The following is a 19,943-nucleotide window of genomic DNA, read 5'->3' as shown; positions in this document are numbered from 1 at the left end:
AGATTCTTTCCTAAAAATTGACAAGGCAGCCCTGTTCCCATCTTGGGTTAGATGGACGTCTGACCAACAAATCCAGGAACAAATCTTGCAAGGGTGGCAAAAGGTCAGAAAATGTATAATAAACGAAAGATGGAGAGAAACTTATTTCAAATTGGCACATAATGCACTCTACGGTTTTAACATACTCCCCTCTCCGCAATTTCCTGATAGAATCACAGCCTGCCCAAAATGTGACCAACCCCTCACTAACCTGTGGCACGGGGTGTGGAGCTGTACGCACACCCAAACATACTGGAGGGCTATAGCTGCCTATGTTCACTCACACTGGGAGATAGAGATATCACACTCCCCCCAGGCCTTTCTCTTCCATCAGTTACGTCCCCCGGAGGACGACACTGTGGTAAAGATACCTGACATAGTACATATAGTCATACACGTAGCATTGAGGTGTTTGTTCCAGGAGTGGCTTTCAGGTAAGACTCCAGATGTCCCTATGGTAATATCCCAGCTAAAACGACTCTTCGGCATAGATAGAGTCTATGCAGAAAGGCACAAGCATTCAGGGATTAAGGGGTTTTTTGATCGCTGGCGCTCCTTTCTGGAATCCCATCACACAGCTCAGGAGATACATGACATAATGTACCCCTTCAGACTTACTGAGTGGTATTGTCGGCATGATCTGGCAGGAACTCTGGGGTGCCTGCGTATTTAGCAGCCACTTCAGGGAAGACCTGGTCACAATGGGTCTCCTCAGATGTCCTTGTGCCTCAGAAACAGGGTGGGTGATGGGACAGGGGAAGCAAGGGGGGGGGAGGAGTCTGTCGAACTAAGGGTGATGTGGTCAAGATTTGGAGGATTATCACATCCAGACACGGATGTGAATTAAATTAAGTTGCTTTGCGTTATCCTGTGACATGTCGGATACCTCTGTCTCCTCACCATGTATTACTGCCTGTATCTTGAATATGTTACATTTCACTGTTGGTTCTTTCCCTCTCTCCAATTGTTTCGAGAGATGGGGTGTTTGTAAGTCTGTATGTAAATCAAAATTCTGAAAATTGAATAAAAATTTATTTAAAAAAAAAAAGAAAGTACATGTCATGGCACAAAAAATGACACATCAAACAGCCCCATAGACCAAAGGATAAAAGCGCTATAAGCATGGGAATAGAGCGATTTTAAAGCCATCAAATTAAATAAAAGTTATACATGTTATATATCTTTGTAATCGTAACGACTTGAGGAACATGCATAACAAGTCAGATTTACCCCAGTGTGAACTTCATAAACACGAAACTCCCTGAAATTAAAACAAATTCCTTTTTTTTTTTCAATTTGACAGCGCAAATGACTTTTTTCTGGTTTCACAGCATATTTTATGGGAAAATAAAGTCTGTCATTGCAAAGTAAAATTGGTGTCGCAAAAAATAAGGGCTCATATGGGTCTCTAGGTGAATAAATGCAAGCAAAAGCGCAAAAACGAAAATTGGTTTTGACCTTAAGGGGTTAATAAGCCTATACTCTGGGCGTGAAGGAGTATTTAGAAAGCATATTACCATAATTTGCAACAAACTCATATACATCCATATGCAAGTCTTGTAACATTAGAAATCTGTATAAGTAAAATGCATCTGTATCTGTATGAGTACAGTTATGTGCTAAATAGTAAAACACTGGGTAAAACTGCTTCCAGAAAGGACCTGGGGGTATTGGTGGACAGCAAACTCAACTTGTGATCAGTGCCAGTCAGCAGCTGCCAAGGCTAATAAAATAATGGAGTGCATCAAAAGAGGTATAGATGCTAAAGATGAGAACATAGTTTTGCCTCTTTATAAATCACTGGTCAGACCACACATGGAATACTGTGTACAGTTTTGGGTACCGGTATATAAGAAGGACACAGCTGAACTGGAGCGGGTGCAGGACCAAGACAGGTTATCATGCTTGGGCCTATTATTTTAGAAAAAAGACATCTTGGAGGCAATCTGATCACAATGTACAAGTTGCACAGTTGCTATGTTACATTTTGCAACATTTAGATCAGCTGAAATAACATATCCTATTGGTTAGGAGCAATTTCATACATATGTTGACCTTAAAGTTGAGCGTTCTGCAGTATAAAATGTTTCCCCTGATGTAGTAGTATAAAAATGCACCGCTGTTTCTGCTCAGTAGCAAGCATAGATGTATAGTTGTTTTACTGTCTGTATTCTACATTTAAAACCCAGCCTTCTGCAATTCAAGTGGCTTTACAAATACAAGCATAGTATGCCTGTCTGAATGAGACCTTTTTCATCACATGTAAACTGAACCCCCTCTTATTTTATGTTTCCTCTTTAGCCTTACAGAGATGTCTTTGATTATTTCATGGAGGATTTTAAGACTTACAAACCATTGCTCTGTGCCATAAAAAATGAGTATGAAGTCACTCTTGGTGAGTATGAACATTTCACCTTATGTTTGTTCTCCTGCGTAGTTCAAATAAAAAAATAAGCCACTGCTGGATGCACATCTCCCAGCCTGATATGAGACATGCAGTTAAAGGGGTTGTCCAGCGAAAATCTTTGTCTTTAAAATCAACTTATAGAAAGTTATATAGATTTGTATTTTACTTCTGTTAAAAAATCTCAAGTCTTCCCATACTTAGCAGCTGCTGTATGTCCTGTAGGAAATGTTTTATTTTCTGGAGTTGTGCTCCATTTAATTGCTATGGTACTGCCAAGGCAGCATGGGGGTCCATGCGATCAGACCACTACAGATCAGATGCTTATCACCAACTCTGTGGATAGGTGATGAATTATATTCTTGGTTTAACCCCTTTTGAGATACTGTATGTATGCATTTTAATAAAGAAAATATATTGAGGGTCATTTCAACACATTGGGGGAGATTTATGAAAGGCTGTAAATATACACCTGGTGTAAACTGCTCACAGCAGCCAATCACAGCTCAGCTTTCAGCTCTGGTAGAATAAAAGAGTAGCTGTGATTGATTGCTGTGGGCAGTGTACCCCAGGTGTATATTTACACCCTTTCATAAATCTCCCCCATTATGTTCTTGTATTTGGCAAATTACATATGAAAGATGCTGAGATCACAGACCAGTCCTACAAATATATAAATTCATGAACTGACACACAGCACAACTTTCAGATTGTAAAATACACCATGGTGCCCCTATTAGGCGTTCCCAGACTGTGTCTTTAAATTTAGCTCAGAACTAAGTCTAGACCTCTATGTTTAGTCATATATTCACTTCTCAATCCTAGCTTCCCTCCACTTCCAGGTGCTCATGTATACAAGCCTTCTCATGGCAGACAGCATAAGGGGGTTTTGAACCTTACCCAGTGGGGCTTGATGCGATGGTGGACTGTTGGCTAACAGGATTTTGGAACAACTGAAACCACTGTAGCTACACCAGAGTCCTACAAAATGTGGAAACTGTATGGGCTGTCATATTTAGCCTCTATTACTATTGTCATGAAACAATTTTAATACTTGGATATCTTGTACACAGCACATCATCATCACCCCACAGCTTCCATTCTTATATCAGCTTCCACATACAGCTTCCTTCCTACATCATCACATAGTTTTTTTTCCTATATCAGCTTCCACACACAGCTTCCTTTCCTATATCAGCTTCCTCACACAGATACCTCTCCTACATCATGACACTGCTTCCTCTCCTATATCAGCTTCCAAACACAGCTTCCTCTCCTAAATCAGCTTCCTCACACAGATACCTCTCCTACATCATCACACAGCTTCTTCTCCTATATCAGCTTCCACACACAGCTTCCTCTCCTATATCCGCTTCCTCACACAGATGCTTCCTTCCTACATCATCACACAGCTTTCTCTCCTATATCAGCTTCCACACACAGCTTCCTTCCTACATCATCACACAGCTTCCTCTCCTATATCAGCTTCCACACACAGCTTCCTCTCCTACATCAGCTTCCACACACAGCTTCCTTCCTACATCATCACACAGCTTCCTCTCCTACATCAGCTTCCACACACAGCTTCCTTCCTACATCATCACACAGCTTCCTCTCCCACATCAGCTTCCACACACAGCTTCCTCTCCTACATCATCACAGTTTCTTTTCCTACATCATCACACAGCTTTCTCTCAAGTCCTACAGTCATGGCCAAAAGTTTTGAGAATGACACAAATATTATATTTTCACATGATCTGCTGCCCTCTGATTTTTATGTGTGTTTGTCAGATGTTTTTATCACATACAGAACAAAGAGAGTAACAAAAGCTTATATTGACAGTCAGAATGAGTTAATGCAGCAGGTCAATATTTGCAGTGACTTCTTCTTCTTCTTCTTCTTCTTCTTCAGGACCTCTTCAATTCTCCCTGGCATGCTCTCAATCAACTTCTGGACCAAATCCTGACTGATAGCAGTCCATTCTTGCACAATCAATGCTTGCATTTTGTCAGAATTTGTTGGTTTTTGTTTGTCCACCAGTCTCTTGATGATTGACCACAAGTTCTCAATGGCATTAAGATCTGGGGAGTTTCCAGGCCATGGACCCAAAATCTCTATGTTTTGTTCCCTGAGCCATTTAGTTATCACCTTTGCTTTATGGCAAGCTGCTCCATCATGCTGGAAAAGGCATTGTTGATGGTCAAACTGCTCTTGGACGTTTGGGAGAAGTTGCTCTTGTCCCAAACAATCGGAAAGGGGATTCATCAGAGAAAATCACTTTACCCAGTCCTCAGCAGTCCACTCCCTGTACCTTTTGCAGAATATCAGTCTGTCCCTTATGTTTTTTTTCTGGAGAGAAGTGGCTTCTTTGCTGCCCTCCTTGAGACCAGGCCTTGCTCCAAGAGTCTCCGTCTCACAGTGCATGCAGATGCACTCACACCTGCCTGCTGCCATTCCTGAGCAAGCTCTGCACTGCTGGTAGCCCGATCCTGCAGCTGAAACACTTTTAAGAGACGGTCCTGGCACTTGATGGTCTTTCTTGGGTGCCCTGGAGCCTTTTTGGCAACAATGGAACCTCTCTCCTTGAAGTTCTTGATGATGCGATAGATTGTTGACTGAGGTGCAATCTTTCTAGCTGTGATACTCTTCCCTGTTAGGCCATTTTTTGCAGTGCATTTATGACTGCACGTGTTTCTTTAGAGATAACCATGGTTAACAAAAGAGAAACAATGATGCCAAGCACCAGCCTCCTTTTAAAGTGTCCAGTGGTTTCATTCTTACTTAATCATGACAGATTGATCTCCAGCCCTGTCCTCATCAATACCCACACCTGTGTTAATGGAGCAATCACTGAAACGATGTTAGCTGGTCCTTTTAAGGCAGGGCTGCAATGATGTTGAAATGTGTTTTGGCGGGATAAAGTTAATTTTCTAGGCAAATATTGACTTTGCAAGTAATTGCTGTTAAGCTGATCACTTTTTATAACATTCTGGAGTATATGCAAATTGCCATTTAAAAAACTGAAGCAGTAGACTTTGTAAAAAATTTATATTTGTATCATTCTCAAAACTTTTAGCCATGACTGTACTGCTGTCTAAATGATTGAAATATAAAGCAATGGTCCTTCTGGGTCCTTTATGTTTCCTTTGTCTGATTAGATTTAGCACTCCATTTCATAATTTTTGCTCATTAGAAGACCCTGCAGGGAATCAATACCAAGGAGATCATTCTGGTCCTCCCAATCTCACATTATTGAAATGTATGTATTCAGAGCCCATTCCAGGTTTTCTACTGCCTGAGGGGAAACCATAAAATCTGCCACCCCTACAAATCTGTTGCCTGAGCAATAAACTCATTTCGCCTCATGGCATAAACAGCCCTCTGTGTATTAGCCTCCACAGTGAATGCTTATAACAGGCCCAATGGAGAATATAGAATAATACAACATTTCCGATTACTGTCTGCAATATTGTAAAATTATATAAAATTTGGTATGATTATTGATATCTGGTCAAAATCTGCATTAAAATACCCGAAGATTGTTGTTTGGATTTTTGTACATTCTTTTAAAATCATTCTAGTGTACATATACAGAATTTGATTTAGATTTAAAGGGAACCTGTCACCCCTTCACCTGGGGGAGAGCCAGCCCGACCCGACCAGCTAACATCGTTTCAGTGATTGCTCCATTAACACAGGTGTAGGTGTTGATGAGGACAGGGCTGGAGATCTGTCATGATTAAGTAAGAATGAAACCACTGGACACTTTAAAAGGAGGCTGGTGCTTGGCATCATTGTTTTTCTTCTGTTAACCATGGTTATCTCTAAAGAAATACGTGCAGTCATCATTGCACTGCACAAAAATGGCCTAACAGGGAAGAGTATCACAGCTAGAAAGATTGCACCTCAGTCAACAATCTATCGCATTATCAAGAACTTCAAGAAGAGAGGTTCCATTGTTGCCAAAAAGGCTCCAGGGCGCCCAAGAAAGACCAGCAAGCGCCAGGACCGTCTCTTTAAAAGTGTTTCAGCTGCAAGATCGGGCTACCAGCAGTGCAGAGCTTGCTCAGGAATGGCAGCAAGCAGGTGTGAGTGCATCTGCACGCACTGTGAGGTGGAGACTCTTGGAGCAAGGCCTGGTCTCAAGGAGGGCAGCAAAGAAGCCATTTCTCTCCAGAAAAAACATCAGGGACAGACTGATATTCTGCAAAAGGTACAGGGAGTGGACTGCTGAGGACTGGGGTAAAGTCATTTTCTCTGATGAATCCCCTTTCCGATTGTTTGGGACATCTGGAAAACAGCTTATTCGGAGAAGCTGAGGTGAGCGCTACCACCAGTCTTGTCTCATGCCAACTGTAAAGCATCCTGAAACCATTCATGTGAGGGGTTGCTTCTCAGCCAAGAGAATCAGCTCTCTCACAGTCTTGCCTAAAAACACAGCCATGAATAAAGAATGGTACTGGAATGTCCTCCAAGAGCAACTTCTCCCAACCATCCAAGCAGTTTAGTATCAACAATGCCTTTTCCAGCATGATGGAGCAGCTTGCCATAAAGCAAAGGTGATAACTAAATGGCTCAGGGAACAAAACATAGAGATTTTAGGGTCCATGGCCTGGAAACTCCCCAGATCTTAATCCCATTGAGAACTTGTGGTCAATCATCAAGAGACTGGTGGACAAAGAAAAACCAACAAATTCTGACAAAATGCAAGCATTGATTGTACAAGAATGGACGGCTATCAGTCAGGATTTGGTCCAGAAGTTGATTGAGAGCATGCCAGGGAGAATTGCAGAGGTCCTGAAGAAGAAGGGTCAACACTGCAAATATTGACTTTCTGCATTAACTCATTCTGACTGTCAATATAAGCTTTTGGTACTCATAATATGATTGCAATTATATTTCTGTATGTGATAAAAACATCTGACAAACAGACATAAAAACCAGAGGGCAGCAGATCATGTGAAAATATAATATTTGTGTCATTCTCAAAACTTTTGGCCATGACTGTACACGCTAGTCAGGAAAGCATTAAATAAGTTGAGTAGGTGGGGAGTGAGTCTGGTAATATAGGTAAGTGAGCCGATCTGATCCTGGGGATTTGCTTGTTGTTAGTGCCTTAAGAATTTCCCCCAGTTCTTCAGTTGTCACTTCCACATTTAAATGATCTTGAGCATCAGAGGGCAATTTTGGGAGATGGCATTTAGCTAAGAACGAGTCACATAATTTTGTTTGCTCCGTGGTGTCCCATGGCAAAGCATGGAGGTTATACAGCTGGGCAAAATATTCACAAAGCTTCTCCGCTGTGGCAGATGGATCATGAATTAAAGTGCCATCTCTAAGAGTATGAGGAGTTTGTTGCTCAGTGCACACGTAGTGTGATAACTAGATTCTTCATTTATAAACTTCTAACATGTTCATTGTTTTACAGCTCACCAAAGAGAACAGATCCGATCACTGGAGCCCTTGAAGGCCATGCTTGTTTCCATATCCGAACGTTGCGACAAGAAGATTCAAGAAATTTATGAAAAAGAAACACATGAAGTAAAAACTCTTCATATGGAAAAACTAAGCCTCTTACAAATGATTGATACACTGAAAGAAGAGAAGATCACTTTACAGGCTCAGGTAATTTGAAGGGAATCTGTCACTTTGTTTATGCCAATTTAAATGAGGGCAGCATATACTAGTGACAGAAATGCTGAACACATCGGTGTATTGCTTACATCATTTTCTTGCCACACCCCTCCCCCCGCAGCTGCTGATTGACAGTTGACTGCCTATATACAGCATGGATAGGTAATTGCTAATCAGCAGTTGGTGGGCGGAGTTTATTGCTTCTCATGAATATTGAGGACTACTGGGCTCATGCACATAATTGAGAGGATTACTTATTATCCATGTTATTCAGAACGATATCTCTGGATCAGCTGCGCAGAATAATGTAAGTGATGCATCATTCTGTTCAGCTTATCTGTCACTAGTTTACCCTTAGATAGGACAGAAACCTACTGACAGAGTCTCTTTAAGCATTTTTCCCTGCAATAATGCATAAAGTGTTGAAAGGGGTTTACCAAGACTAGAAACCGTACAGCTCAAGTTGTGTCTTTTTTATGTATGTACTTTAAATGTACTTTTTGCTTTGGTTACAGTGCTGTTTGGCAGTATAAAAAGCCTGGAGCTTCACTAACTGAGGGTTTAGATCAGGTGACTGTTCTGTGGGCTGGTTCCTATGTCTGCATTAAACAGGCATGGGAACCATGTCGAGCTCTTATTATTGCTGTCAAGAGTAGAGCTGTTATGCACTGTGGGATGTGGACAGTGCTTGTTATATAAAAAAAACTTTTGATATGTGTACAGTAAAGCCCCTCCCATTTGCCACAATAATTGTTGATATATGATCTGCAGAGCTTATCTTCTCTTATTGAAAAGATGCTAATATATAACTATAAGATCCTTTGGCTTGGTGCATTGCCCTGCTGAAAATGTCCTTCTGTCATAGGGAAACCTGCTATTATGAAGACATGAACCTGATCAGCCACAAAGCTAGATAATCCCTCATTCCCAAACTTCCAACCATAGGTATCACAGTGCAGTAACCCAGGGGTGCTAGGTGCATTGACACGGTGGCCAGGAGTGGTATTGCCCACCCCAGGATATACTGACACACAACTTTGATTAGAAGGCAACTTTCAGTCCAAAGCATAAAAATACACTTGTAATACCTTAAACAGGTGTACTAGAGCATTAGGGCCACACCCACTCTGAGACACAACAGGACTGATGGTGTGCCAAGAAAATATGCTTTATACCATAACATCACCTCCAACAGCCTGAACTGTTAAAGGGGAACTTCAGTTAGAGGTTAAAAAAATGAAACTTCTGCAGAAGCATATAGCATTGCTTACCTGTCTACCCCAGTTTTGAAACTACCAAAAATCCATTTGTTTGGGGTTTTTTGCTCTGTATTGTGTTACTGTCCTTCCTGGTTTAGCATTTCCCAGAATGCAATGCTTTCTCTCAGCTGATCATCACAGTCCCCCACCTACACAATCAGTAAAATTAGTGCAGCACCTGCTTCTGGCCAGTCAGAGATGGTGAATCACTCGGGAGATTGGGGAATCCAGCCAAGCCTCCTGTGATATCACGTCCTGCCACCTGTCTGCATCATCAGCAAACACACATAATGTGAGACAGAGGCATGTAAGATTTGTCTCCTAAGGGGGGATAGCAGAAGGAGCAGAAGACAATGTGAGTTGCCACAGGGGCTATTTTTTTTCACTTCCTGGATCACACCATTCTCTGTATACTCTCAACTGTGTAAAGGGACACGGCCTGAACCTGCATTGTAAATTGGTGGATTCGACTGCAGGACACACAATGTGTTTGGGTGGAAAAAATCTTATCCCTGAAGATATCACCTTATTACTGACGTAACCAAACTTGTTTTAGGTCTTTATTATCTCTTTTGTTGCCTAGGTTCTTGCTCCAGGCATGAGGAAATGTGAATAGACTCCTGAGAATGCTAATTATTGAATAAATAATTTGAGAGCTATTTTGGTAGCATTGAGACACAGTCACGTTGGTGATCTTAGGGATCTGTTAGTTCTCTTGTCTATTTTAGTAATAATTGTTCTCCATTAAATCAATTCATGAGCATCATTACTTGGGACATTGTGCTGTTCCTTTGTTACTCCTCCTGGAAATGAATAAATTGACAACTGGGCGTTTTCTTTGTGTCTATAGGGTGCGCCTCTGCACAGTTTAAAATGTCACTGTCGTTTAAATTTTTTTGCCAGAATCAATAGTACAGGTGATTTTGAGAAACTTTGTAATTGGGTTTATTAGCTGAAAAATGCATTTTTATCATGAAAAAGCAGTTTGAAACTCTCCCTTCTGTCTTTATGATTGTCTATGGAGAGGGGAGGGGTTGAGGGAGATGAGGCACCAAAACAGGACAACAAAGAGTTAATTTACAGATACATCACAGGGCTATCTCCTCTGACATCAGCAGTGACCTCTCTGACCTCTGAATACCAGCTTCACACAGCTCCCACTGTGTAATCCTTTGTTCTCTGCTCTCTGCTGTCGACTAATCTCCCTCCTCCCCCCTCCCCTCTCCATAGAGTACACAGGGCTTGACTGATGTAAAAGAGTTGAGATTTCCTGATAAAAAACAGTGAATGAGAAAGAGGAGGGAGGGGGACCTGGGGAAAGTCTTTTTGAATGTAGATAATGGCATATTTGCCTAATAAACCCAATTACAAAGTTTCTTAAAATTGCCTGGACTATTGATTTCTGCAAACAAAAAAAAAACAAAACTAAACAACAGTGACACTTTAAGGGGTTTTACCACATAGACTGGGTTTACATTACTTTTTTGCAAAACATATGGATTTGTTTGCATCCGTTTTGATCCATTTTTCTATTGACTTCCATTATTTAAAAAAACGGATCAAAACATTTTTATTTTTTTTACCAGACACAAAAATGTGGTTGACTGCGTTTTTTGTACGTCAAAAAACTGATCCGTTTTGGTCCATTCTTTTTTATAGTGGAAGTCAAGGGAAAAACAGATCAAAACGGATGCACACAAATGCATACATTTTTCCATCCGTTTCTTGCAAAAACGAATGAAAAAAACTAATTGCAAAAACGTAGTTTGAACCCAGCCTAACCCTTTTATTCTAAAATGACGCGGAATCTCTATATTTTATCAGATATAGAATTACCATGTGAAAAGTTATTTGTACTGGAAATTGTTCTTTATCCTTATATAACAGTGTAAATAATGTTATCTCTCCCAGGTCTCCAAACTGCAGGAAGAGATGGAAAAAACCTACCTAATGTACAGAAATGAGTGCGATGCTCGTAAACTTCTTATTTCTGATATAAATGAGCTGAAGCATCAACAAGAAGACCATAGGCTATCCCAAGATCATAGTAAGTTGTAGAATATCCATGATCATAGTAAGTTATAGAATTTTTAAATAACATTTGAACTGTTCATTTACCTTTGTTCTGCACATGTGAAAAATTAAAGAGTCACTGTCGTTAAATTTTTTTTTTGCAGAATTCAATAGTCCAGGCGATTTTAAGAAACTTTGTAATTGGGTTTATTAGCCAAATCTGCCATTATCTGCATGTAAAAAGCCTTTTCCCAGGTCCCCCCCTCCTCTCCTTTCTGCTGTCCACTCCTCAGAATCAGGAAATCTCGACTGTTTTTTCATCACTTTCATCAGTCGGATCCTGTCTGGTCTATGAAGAGGGGAGGGGGGAGGGGGAAGGAGGAAGATTAGCCAGCAGCTGAGAGCCGAGAACAAAGGATTGCTTAAGGGGGGTGGGGGTGGGGGGGGGAGGGGGGGGAGTTAGTGGTCAGATAGCTCAGTGGTGATGTCAGAGGTGAGAGCCCACGACATGAATGTAAATTAACTCTTTGTTGTCCTGTTTTTGCTGCCTTTACTTTCTCTCTCCATAGGAAAACCATGAAGACAGGGGGGGCAGCTTCAAACTGCTTTTTCATAATAAAAATTCATTTTCCGGTTAATAAACCCAATTACAAAGTTTCTTAAAATCACCTGGACTATTGATTTCTGCAATAAAAATTTTAACGACAGTGACACATTAAATATTTGAACTACACAAAATGACTTGTTCTCTACTGTTCCTTTATTTGTTCTAATGATTTGCATTCTGGGAAGTGTCATTTTGTTAGTCATCTACAAGGGTAGTTCACCAAAAAAATGCTTCTTTTAAATCAACTAGTGGCAGAAAGTGCCTGAGATTTTTAATTTAGAAATTACAGAAAGCACACTGTCAGAGTGGAGAAAAAAAAACACCACTTCCTGCTGGACTTACAAGAGCTGATAAGTACAGGAAAACTGGAATTTTTTTTAATGAAAGTAAATTACAATTTCTAGCACCAGTTGAATTGTTTCCAACAACAACTAGCTAAACTGTTCAGTTCCATATTGTACTGAATAACAAGATCACCACAAGATTAGTGACAGTGTATTTGCAAATCTAGCCATATTTTAAACGGGTATTACCATCTAATGTTATATGCCATTACGTTATGATTGTCAAAATTCTGGGGTTAATGGTGGAAAAATAGTGAGGAGGCCACAGTGCTGTATTTGGTGCATTGGCCCCATTATTCTTAGGATTGTTAGGGATCCCAGAGGCTAGACCTCCCACTGCTCATAAAATGATGGCGTATTATTGCGATATGCCATCATTTTATGAGATGGGAAATCCTGTTAAAGTATATTATATCCATATACAGTGGTGCCTTGGACTACAAGCATAATTTGTTCCGAGACCGTGCTTGTAATCCAATTCCACTCTTAAACCAAAGCAAATTTTCCCATAAGAAATCATTGAAATGTAGACATTGGTTTCACACTCCAAAAATCATTTTATAATCATTATAGTAGCAGTGTGTATAGCTGAGTGTGAGTGCAGGCACATTATAGCAACAGTGTGTATAGCTGAGTGTGAGTGCAAGCACATTATAGCAGCAGTGTGTATAGCTGAGTATAAGTGCAGGCAGATTATAGCAGGAATAAGAGGATGGCAAACACAAGGGCTGACAGAGACTGCAGGGAACATGAAGGAATGAGCAGGGCAGATGTGGGCACATAAATGCAGCATTCTCTGTCCTAGGAGGAAGAAGTTACAGCTATGGAGAGATTACCTCCACAGTCCTGTCCCCTGATGTAAGCCCCAGCCTGAAGTAGATCTGCTAGGATTTAGAAAGTGAGGAAGACTTCCTGGGTCAGAGTACAGGGCTGTAGACGACGCTATGCAAACCATGCCCTTCCCCACTCGCTCTCCCACCCAATATCGGGCGCTCTTAAACCAAAGCAATGCTCTTAAACAAAGTCACAATTTTGAAAAACTGAGCTCTTCTTGCAAAACTCTCTCAATCCAAGTTACTCTTGAACCAAGGTACCACTATATAGGCTATGTTCACATAACGATTTTCAGTGGCTGTTATTTAATATTCAAAATAATGGCTGTTATTTTGAGTGTCAAATAATGGCTGTAACATACTTTGGCAGTCATCATTGCAATGACGGCCGTTGGTACATTTATTTAAAGTGATACTGTTAAAGTTAATGTTCGGTCTGGTGTAAATGCTTCCACAATATAGAGTAAATGCTGGTCAGTCCACAGTCTTGTGTAACCAATGCCATCAGACGGTCTATGTCTGGGCCTCACCAGCCCATCCATGTTGACACTGAGACCTCACTGACAAACACATATAACCATACAGCTCTATAGTGTTCACTTCTGTAAGTCAATCCACAGTATAGTGAAAATATTGCCTCCTGTTAGGTAGGTGAGTGTGAGTGGGGGGGGGGGGCATTGGAATTGTCGATTAAATATTACTCCACAGAAGCTGCTTTCTATGCAAAACACAGGCAGCCATAAGCTTTCAGGAGCTCCTGCTGCCACAGTTCATCAGAGAGTAATATCAGATGCATCCCTACATGTGACATGTGTCATGTTAAAGGACAACTCCGGCCAAAATTATTTTTTTTATATGTTATTAATTATGGAAAGTTAGACACATTTCTAATATACACTAATTATGGGAAATGCACATAAAGTGCTATTTCCCTAAATTTAGTAGATCAGGCAGACTTCAGTTTTTCTAAAAACCAGTGACGTCACGAACCGAACCAGAGCAGGGCTGGGTGTAATTCCTATGAAGCGTCCAGTAGGGGTGCAGTGTATGGAGAAATGACATTGTAAGAATAACTATCACAAGTGCCAGCAGCCCCATCCACGGCACATAGGATGGGGCTGCTGGCACTTGTGGTGCAGCTGCCCCCGTGCCAGCAGCCCCTCAGTGAACACCCTCACCACCTAAAGACCCCCAAACTACTCCTATCAGAAGTGCCATCAGCCCCGTCCACGGTGCTTAGTATGGGGCTAGTGGCACATGTATTGCGGCTTCCCCCTGTTTCCCCCCTGGACAGCAGACCCCAGACCAGTCGCCCACCCCCCCTAAAACCCACAAACTCCGGCGCCATAGCAGACCTCAGACCAGCGCCCCCCCCCCCCTCTCTCCCCACACGACAAGCAGACCTCAGACCAGTGATCCCCCGGGGACCCCATAGCTTACCCCTGCACACATCCTTCCCCCGGGTGCCCCCCGATCTGCACAGAGAGGACATACACATCCTCCTGTGCTGCGGCATCTCCCCGCTCTGCCTTTCTCTCCTCTCCCGCTGCTGCTGTACGGGAGAAGAGACAGAGCGGGGAGACGCCGCAGCACAGGAGGATGTGTATGTCCTCTCTGTGCAGATCGGGGTGTGTGCAGGGGTAAGCTATGGGGTCCTGGGGGGATCACTGGTCTGATGTCTGCTTGTCGCGCGGGGAGAGGGGGGGCCGCTGGTCTGAGGTCTGCTATGGCGCCGGAGGTGGGAGCCGCAATACAAGTGTCAGCAGCCCCGTCCTATGCGCCGTGGACGGGGCTGCTGGCACTCCTGAATAGTGAAGTTTGTGGGTTTTAGGGGGGGTCGGCGGCTGGTCTGGGGTCTGCTGTCCGGGGGGGGGGAGACAGGGGGAAGCCGCAATTACATGTGCCACCAGCCCCGTCCTAAGCGCGACAGGGCTGATGGCACTTCTGATAGGAGTAGTTTGGGGGTCTTTAGGTGGTGGGGGTGTTCACTAAGGGGCTGCTGGCACGGGGGCAGCTGCACCACAAGTGCCAGCAGCCCCATCCTATGTGCCGTGGATGGGGCTGCTGGCACTTGTGATAGTTATTCTTACAATGTCATTTCTCCATACACTGCGCCCCTAATGGACGCTTCATAGGAATTACACCCAGCACTGCTCTGGTTCAGTTTGTGACGTCACTGGTTTTTAGAAAAACTGAAGTCTGCCTGATCTACTAAATTGAGGGAAATAGCACTTTATGTGCATTTCCCATAATTAGTGTATATTAGAAATGTGTCTAACTTTCCATAATTAATAACATATAAAAAAATAATTTTGGCCGGACTTCTCCTTTAATGTAACGAGAGCCAGCTTGTGTGGGCCTCATATAAATTTACTTGGGAAGAATGAGCTATATCAGAGCCTGTTCCTTTAATTTGAATTAAAGTTTATGGGTCCCATTTAATGGTGGTGGGGAGTAGGGTATGGCAGATGCTGGTGGTTTGCAGGTGATAGCAGATGGGAAAATTTTTCTCACTTAATCGCCAGGCCCTTGAAGGCAGTACACTTCTTTCTCCTGGTTATGTTATGTTTTAGCCTCCAGTGCCGTGTTTCACTGATGCCTCAACTATATGTAGGCAGATAGGCAGTCCATTATAAAGTTAACACAAATTCAAAATCTGTGACCGAGCCCTCTGGCCCTTTAAGCCTCTTGACCTAATGTCAGCCCTGTGTAATAATGTATATATTTTATTTTCAATTCTCGTCACACTCCTTTATTGCAGAAGAGCAGGGGGAAGACCCAGTGACCTTAGCGGTGGCATTACGAATGGCCCGCAGTGATCTCACAAAAACGCAAGTTTTACTGAATACATTAAAAGCCGATTATGGAGATGTTGTTCCCAGAAGAGACTTTGAGAATCAGGAAAAAAATCTAGCTGCATGTGTTGAAAAGGCAAGTCCATGTATGATAACCACCAAAACATGATGCTTCCTCTAGTGCCCCCTAGAGGAAGCATCATAACTCGAAACGCACGTCGGGGTGGTCGCCATCTCTCCAGTTCAATATGGGTTAGACTGTACTAAAGTATAATATATACACTCATGCGAGATTCCAACAATGGGGGTTACATACATGTGATACGGTGCAGGGCCAATTATTGAGGGGCTGACACTATTTTTATCGGGGTGTGCAGGACCGGATATTGTAAGGTTTACTTCTGTTACACCTTTATGAATTTATATATGTTTTTCAGTATTTATGCATCTGGGCATAGTGCAATTATTATGTGTTGAGTTCAAATCCCATGTGTTCTGTTGAGGTGGTTGTTTTTTATTGGGTTATCTTTTGAGCACAAATTACATCTATTATTGTTATGTTTTTATTTGCATACAATAAAGATTTAAAGATTTTTACAATGGAAACATATTCCCATGTGTTTGTTTTGGTGGATAGTGTTTAGGTGGGTTTCCAATGACTGTGTAGAAGTGACAGCATGTTTAATATATTGGGATTGAGACCATTGTGGTTTGACCGTTACACAGAGCTTTTGTCCATGTATAATGTAGAACATTGCTTTTTTTTTTTTTTTTTTTTTAATTAAAGTGGTTGTCTGCTTTTACAATCCAAGTAGAGTAACTCTGGAAAGTCATTGGAAGCCTCCTTTTAAAAGTTAAATAGGGAAATTTAGAGACTGACACTACATACCTATAGTTTAAATATAAAATAAAAATGTATAAAAGGGATAGAATTGATTAAATAGTATACGTACCATATATAGAGAACCTATGCCCTGCAGTTTATACCAGTTAAATTATATTTTCATCATCTTTATTGATGCAGATAGAAATTCTTCAGAAGGACCTATCCCAGTTACAGAGGGAACACAAGTCACTTCTAGAGATCAACCAAGAAGTTGTTCAGCAACGTGATTCTTTTTGCAGGGAGGTGGATGACCTTCAGAGAAGTAGAACCCCTAGGCCAGTATGGGAGAAATGTGTAGGTATGTATAACCTATGAATCAACCTTTTCCCGTTTTAATGGTTAAATGAAAAGTCTACTGTGTACTTCAAAGTAAAGTTTTTTCATGACCATTAGTTTTATCAGTAGCACATGGCATAGTGCATAATATATTGTAATCTATCTTATTGGTGGAATATGACATCTCCATGTTTCTGGAGGTTCTTATTATATGTTTAGAGATGAAAATTTGACATCTCTGTGATACGTCAAAAGTTTTCAGGAAAAATGGCAAGGATCCAAGTGCCAAGAGGGCTAGTTTACTGGGCCTTGTGGCATGTTCCTGGTATATAGTGGTTGGTATCTAGCAAAAGTGGTCCAAGAAAGGACAAGTCACAGGGTCATGGGAACCTAAGGCTAGCCTGTCTGGTATGATCACACAGAGGAGCTACTGTACAAAGTTGCTAAGAAACATTAATTCTGGCTATAATAGAAAGGTAACATGCTGCTGAAAGCACCACAATAGTCATGTGTGGAGGACTGGGTGTGTGTCACTCACCTAGGGTAGCAACAGCACCAAGATGCACTGTAGGAGGAAGGCAAGGTGCTGGAGGCAGTTTGACTTTACTTTGACACATACCTCATGTCTACACATAGTTACATACTAAGTACACTGCCTCTTGGCAATGGTTTCCCTGATGACATTGGCCTACTTTGGCCGGATAATGCCACCTGCGACACTGCAAAAATTATTTAGAATATGTTTGAGTTACATGACAACATTAAAATTAGTCAAAGCATTGGGATAAATCACCTACCTACTATTCTGTAGGGGTCCCCTCTTGGCACCGAAACATCTCTGCCTTGTGGAGGCATGAACTTGAGAATGTATATACATGTGTCTTTATATTGTATGCATACACAGTTTGTAAAGGAAAGTTGATGTCCTTTCTGCAGATATCTTTCCAGAAATCTTTCAGCGATGGTCAGAGTTATCGGAAGGAAAGAGTAGTGATCAGCTGGTGGATGTGTTATTGACAGAACTGGGGACAAAAGTTCTTAAAGAAAAAGATTTCTTTCCAGGAATGGTATGAATTTATGTTAGACATATCTATATGGCATATTACACATAACTGGGAAATGTTCTCTTGGATCTTATGACCTAAAGCGGACCAGTAGTCAACCAAAAAAAGTACAGTATAAGGAGAAGGGGCAATGTTGTTAAAGGAATGTATCTGCAATAATATTTAACATGACAAACCCTACAAGGGGTACTCTGCACATTTAAAATGTTTCATAGAGTGCTGGGGCTGCATAGAACATAATAAACATCCTATTCTTACCTAATCACACTCCCCCAGTGTGCTCCTGCAGCACCTTTGGGTCACCTGCAACTTCCAAGGAAGACTCATCTCGGGCAATCACTGACTGAAGCGGGACAGCACTACGGCCGGTGATTTGCTTAACAGGCTGTTACTGCTGAAACAAGTTTGTCTTAGAAGTAGGGTTGGGAGAGTTCAGCGAGGACCTAAAGGTGCTGCAGGAGGACCCTGAGGAAGCATGGTTAGGTAAGAATAGGATGGCTCCTATGTTCTATGCAGCCCCAACAATAGCCCTCCAACAATTTAAATAGCCAATGTACCGCTGTTACTATATTAGTTAAGATGGGAATACCCCTTTAACCCCTTAGGGACCCATGACGTACCTGGTACGTCATGGTGCCGCGGGGGGTGTTCAGAGCGGGGTCCCGGCTGACATGTGCAGCCGGGCAGTGCCTCTATTAGCCGGCGCGGGCCCCAATGCCGCGCCGGCTAATTAAGCACTTCAATGCAGCTGTCAAACCTGACAGCTGCATTGAAGTGCTTCATGCACTACATCCCTGGTGTCTAGTGGGGGAGATCCGTTCTTCTGGCTGGGCCGGCACTCAGCGTCGCAATGAGGCTGATCCCGGCTCGGCAATAGATTGCTATGGCCTGCAGCAGGCCATAGCAATCTATGACCGATCTCATCGATCTTTGCTGTGTATATACCCAGCATTGATCTCTATGAGAGATCAGTGCTGTCTATATACAAGCCCCCCAGGGGGACTTCTAATTGATGTAAAAAAAAAAAAAGTAAAAAAGTGTTTTTATTAATAAAAAATTCCCTCCCCTAATAAAAGTCCAAATCACCTCCCTTTTCCCATTTTATAAATATAAATTAATAAATAAACAAATAAATAAACATATTTGGTATCGCCGCGCACGTAATCGCCCGAACTATTCATTAATCACATTCCTGATCTTGCATGGTAAACGGCGTCAGCGCAAAAAAAAATTCCAAAGTGCAAAATTGCGCATTTTTGGTCGCATCAAATCCAGAAAAAATGTAATAAAAAGTGATCAAAAAGTCGTATATGCGCAATCAAGGTACCGTTAGAAAGAACACATCATGGCGCAAAAGCCCCTCACACCTCACAAAGCCCCATAGACCAAAGGATAAAAGCGCTATAAGCCTGGGAATAGGGCGATTTTAAGGAACATATATTTGTTAACAATGGTTTGAATTTTTTACAGGCCATCAGATAATATAAAAGTTATACATGTTATATATCGTTGTAATCGTAACAACTTGAGGAACATGCATAACAAGTCAGTTTTACCATAGGGCGAACGGCGTAAATGCAAAACTCCCCGAAATCAAAACAAATTCGTTTTTTTTTTCAATTTGACAGCGCAAATGATTTTTTGCCGATTTCGCAGCATATGTTATGGAAAAATAATGCCTGTCATTGCAAAGTACAATTGGTTTCGCAAAAAATAAGCGCACATATAAGTCTCTAGGTGAAAAAAATGCAAGCGCTATGGACTTTTAAACATAAAATGGAAAAAGCA

At 41.7% G+C, this 19,943-nt stretch overlaps 1 protein-coding gene across 1 annotated transcript in view; it reads left to right on the top strand.

The window, feature by feature from the left end:
• The window catches only part of TSNAXIP1 (translin associated factor X interacting protein 1), a 61,286-nt gene that overhangs the window by 22,158 nt on the left and 19,185 nt on the right, over positions 1 to 19,943 (top strand). Inside the window, exons 5-10 of the mRNA XM_069965954.1 lie at positions 2,341 to 2,434; positions 7,873 to 8,069; positions 11,249 to 11,384; positions 15,896 to 16,065; positions 16,954 to 17,113; positions 18,028 to 18,158. Of these exons, the coding sequence (XP_069822055.1) occupies positions 2,341 to 2,434; positions 7,873 to 8,069; positions 11,249 to 11,384; positions 15,896 to 16,065; positions 16,954 to 17,113; positions 18,028 to 18,158 (888 nt within the window). The remainder of the gene's footprint in view (positions 1 to 2,340; positions 2,435 to 7,872; positions 8,070 to 11,248; positions 11,385 to 15,895; positions 16,066 to 16,953; positions 17,114 to 18,027; positions 18,159 to 19,943) is intronic.

Source organism: Dendropsophus ebraccatus, chromosome 4, assembly GCF_027789765.1.
Source record: "Dendropsophus ebraccatus isolate aDenEbr1 chromosome 4, aDenEbr1.pat, whole genome shotgun sequence".
In the NCBI taxonomy this organism is placed as follows: Eukaryota; Metazoa; Chordata; class Amphibia; order Anura; family Hylidae; genus Dendropsophus; species Dendropsophus ebraccatus.
The sequence above is the reverse complement of the archived record's forward strand: the minus strand, read 5'-3'. Positions and strand labels throughout refer to the sequence as shown.